This window comes from Littorina saxatilis, linkage group LG9 (genome assembly GCF_037325665.1).
Source record: "Littorina saxatilis isolate snail1 linkage group LG9, US_GU_Lsax_2.0, whole genome shotgun sequence".
In the NCBI taxonomy this organism is placed as follows: Eukaryota; Metazoa; Mollusca; class Gastropoda; order Littorinimorpha; family Littorinidae; genus Littorina; species Littorina saxatilis.
The window spans coordinates 17597699-17600198 of record NC_090253.1 but is presented as its reverse complement, the minus strand read 5'-3'; the positions used below and the strand labels follow the sequence as shown (position 1 = coordinate 17600198).

General features: G+C 42.2%; 1 protein-coding gene and 1 long non-coding RNA gene across 2 annotated transcripts in view; both read left to right on the top strand.

The window, feature by feature from the left end:
* LOC138975505 (uncharacterized) overlaps positions 1 to 2500 on the top strand; it is a 168588-nt gene that overhangs the window by 111095 nt on the left and 54993 nt on the right. The window lies entirely within an intron of this gene.
* Positions 492 to 2500, top strand: part of LOC138975482 (uncharacterized) — a 57002-nt gene continuing 54993 nt past the window's right edge. The window contains exon 1 of the mRNA XM_070348180.1: positions 492 to 966. Within this exon, the coding sequence (XP_070204281.1) occupies positions 839 to 966 (128 nt within the window). The 5' untranslated portion in view covers positions 492 to 838. The remainder of the gene's footprint in view (positions 967 to 2500) is intronic.

The following is a 2500-nucleotide window of genomic DNA, read 5'->3' as shown; positions in this document are numbered from 1 at the left end:
TACTGCGATTTAGCAAACACTACATTGTTATTCAGTCACTTCAGAATGAGAGTGCTAACCGTTTACTTCATGTTCGTCTTAATCGCTAACACCGACGTCTGCACTTTTACGTTTTCCGCAGTATAAACCTCGCGCAACATTTGTACTTGGGTTTTAATCTGCAGCACTTTGCTTTTGCTGCGAGTTAGGATAGGCTATATATATAGTAGTGAACCCACGAAGCCAAAACTACGAAAGAAGTGAAACCGCGCAGAAGGTCACCGTAAGGTTGTAAGCACTGTATGTGTAGGATGTAAACTGTGTTGACTTGCCTCTTTGCGTTGACCTGGAAGAGTTCATTCTGCGTCCGGATATAGGGGGGAGAAGCTTTCGTGACCGAGATTCAGATAACTTCGCATCAAACTCTCTGAGACAGGCATTTCATCAGAAACAGAAAATGTGTGATGCATTTACGAGCTCTGGCCTTTCTGTGTCAAAGTTGACACGGTATGCAATATTTACGATGAGATTTCCGTGAAAGGCATACTCTGCGCTACCTACATTGGCAAAATAAACTCGTCTGTCTATTAATAACTGTCAGCCGCGGAAAACACGTGTGCTAAAGCTGTTGATATGCAGACGTGCTTACTAAAGAAAAAGAAGTCGGTAAGAAGAGCCTGTGAGAAATCGGACACTTTTGCGAGGGTTACTGCAACAGCAGTTTACTCAGAAGCAGATTCTAAGCTAACGTGCTTATACATAACAGAAACGCTACTCTGCTTTGATGCAGCCGGCTGTTATGACCACGTTTTGTGCGGAACAGTGACTGGACATCCGAACCGTAGTGACACATTTTGTGATGGCGGCAGAACAAAAACGCTTGAAAGAAGATCGTCTGCGCACGAAAAACTGGAAAAGATGGGGCCCGTACCTGTCCGAAAGACAGTGGTCCACCGTGAGAGAAGACTATTCTGCTGATGGTGACAGGTAAGTCAAATATATCGGTCACATTTCCGTCATAAGACAATAACCTGTGTTTTAAGCAATGGTGTTTAATTCAACATATTGCTAGAATTTCGGTTGTTGTTGTTGTTGTTGTTGTTGTTGTTGTTGTTGTTGTTGTTGTTGTTGTTGTTGTTGTTGTTGTTGCGTGCGCCCGCGTGTGTGTGTGTGTGTGTGTGTGTGTGTGCCGTGTATTAGTGTGTGCGTGCGTGTGTGTGTGTGTGTGTGTGTGTGTGTGTGTATGTGTGTGTGAGTGTGTGTGTGTGTGTTCGTGTGTGTGTGCCACGGTGTGTGTGGGTGTGTGAGTGTGTGTGTGTGTGTGCCTGCGTGCGCGCGGTGTGTGTGTGTGTGTCAGTGTGCGTGTTTGTGAGTGTGTGTCTGTGTCTGTGCGTGCGCGCGCGCGGGTGTGTGTGTGTGTTAATGTGCGTGTGTGTGTGTGTGTGTGTGTGTGTTTGCTAATGTGCTTCATAATGTCAGGTTCATGTGATTTAATAAAAAAACAAGTCGCGTAAGGCGAAAATACAATATTTAGTCAAGTAGCTGTCGAACTCACAGAATGAAACTGAACGCAATGCAACGCAGCAAGACCGTATACTCGTGGTCCACCGCTCACGGCATAGGCAGTGAAATTGACAAGAAGAGCGGGGTAGTGGTTACGCTATGCTGCATAGCACGCTTTTCTGTACCTCTCTTCGTTTTAACTTTCTGAGCGTGTTTTTAATCCAAACATATCATATCTATATATTTTTGGAATCAGGAACCGACAAGGAATAAGATGAAAGTGTTTTTAAATTGATTTCGAAAAAAAAATTTGATAATAATTTTTATATATTTAATTTTCAGAGCTTGTTTTTAATCCGAATATAACATATTTATATGTTTTTGGAATCAGCAAATGATGGAGAATAAGATAAACGTAAATTTGGATCGTTTTATAATTTTTTATTTTTTTTTACAATTTTCAGATTTTTAATGACCAAAGTCATTAATTAATTTTTAAGCCACCAAGCTGAAATGCAATACCGAACCCCGGGCTTCGTCGAAGAGTACTTGACCAAAATTTCAACCAATTTGGTTGAAAAATGAGGGCGTGACAGTGCCGCCTCAACTTTCACGAAAAGCCGGATATGACGTCATCAAAGACATTTATCAAAAAAATGAAAAAAACGTTCCGAGATTTCATACCCAGGAACTCTCATGTCAAATTTCATAAAGATCGGTCCTGTAGTTTAGTCTGAATCGCTCTACACACACACACACACACACGCACGCACACACATACGCACATACACCACGACCCTCGTTTCGATTCCCCCTCGATGTTAAAATATTTAGTCAAAACTTGACTAAATATAAAAAAGCCTTCGGAAACGGAAAGTTATGCGCCTTGTGAATGTACCTAACAGTCTGAATGGTTCTGTGACGGTTTTACAACCGGGAAGGTACACGAACAAACAGTGGGCTTACAACATAATCTACGCAGCTTACTGATGGCAGGTTTGCTCGAGCGTTACACAAG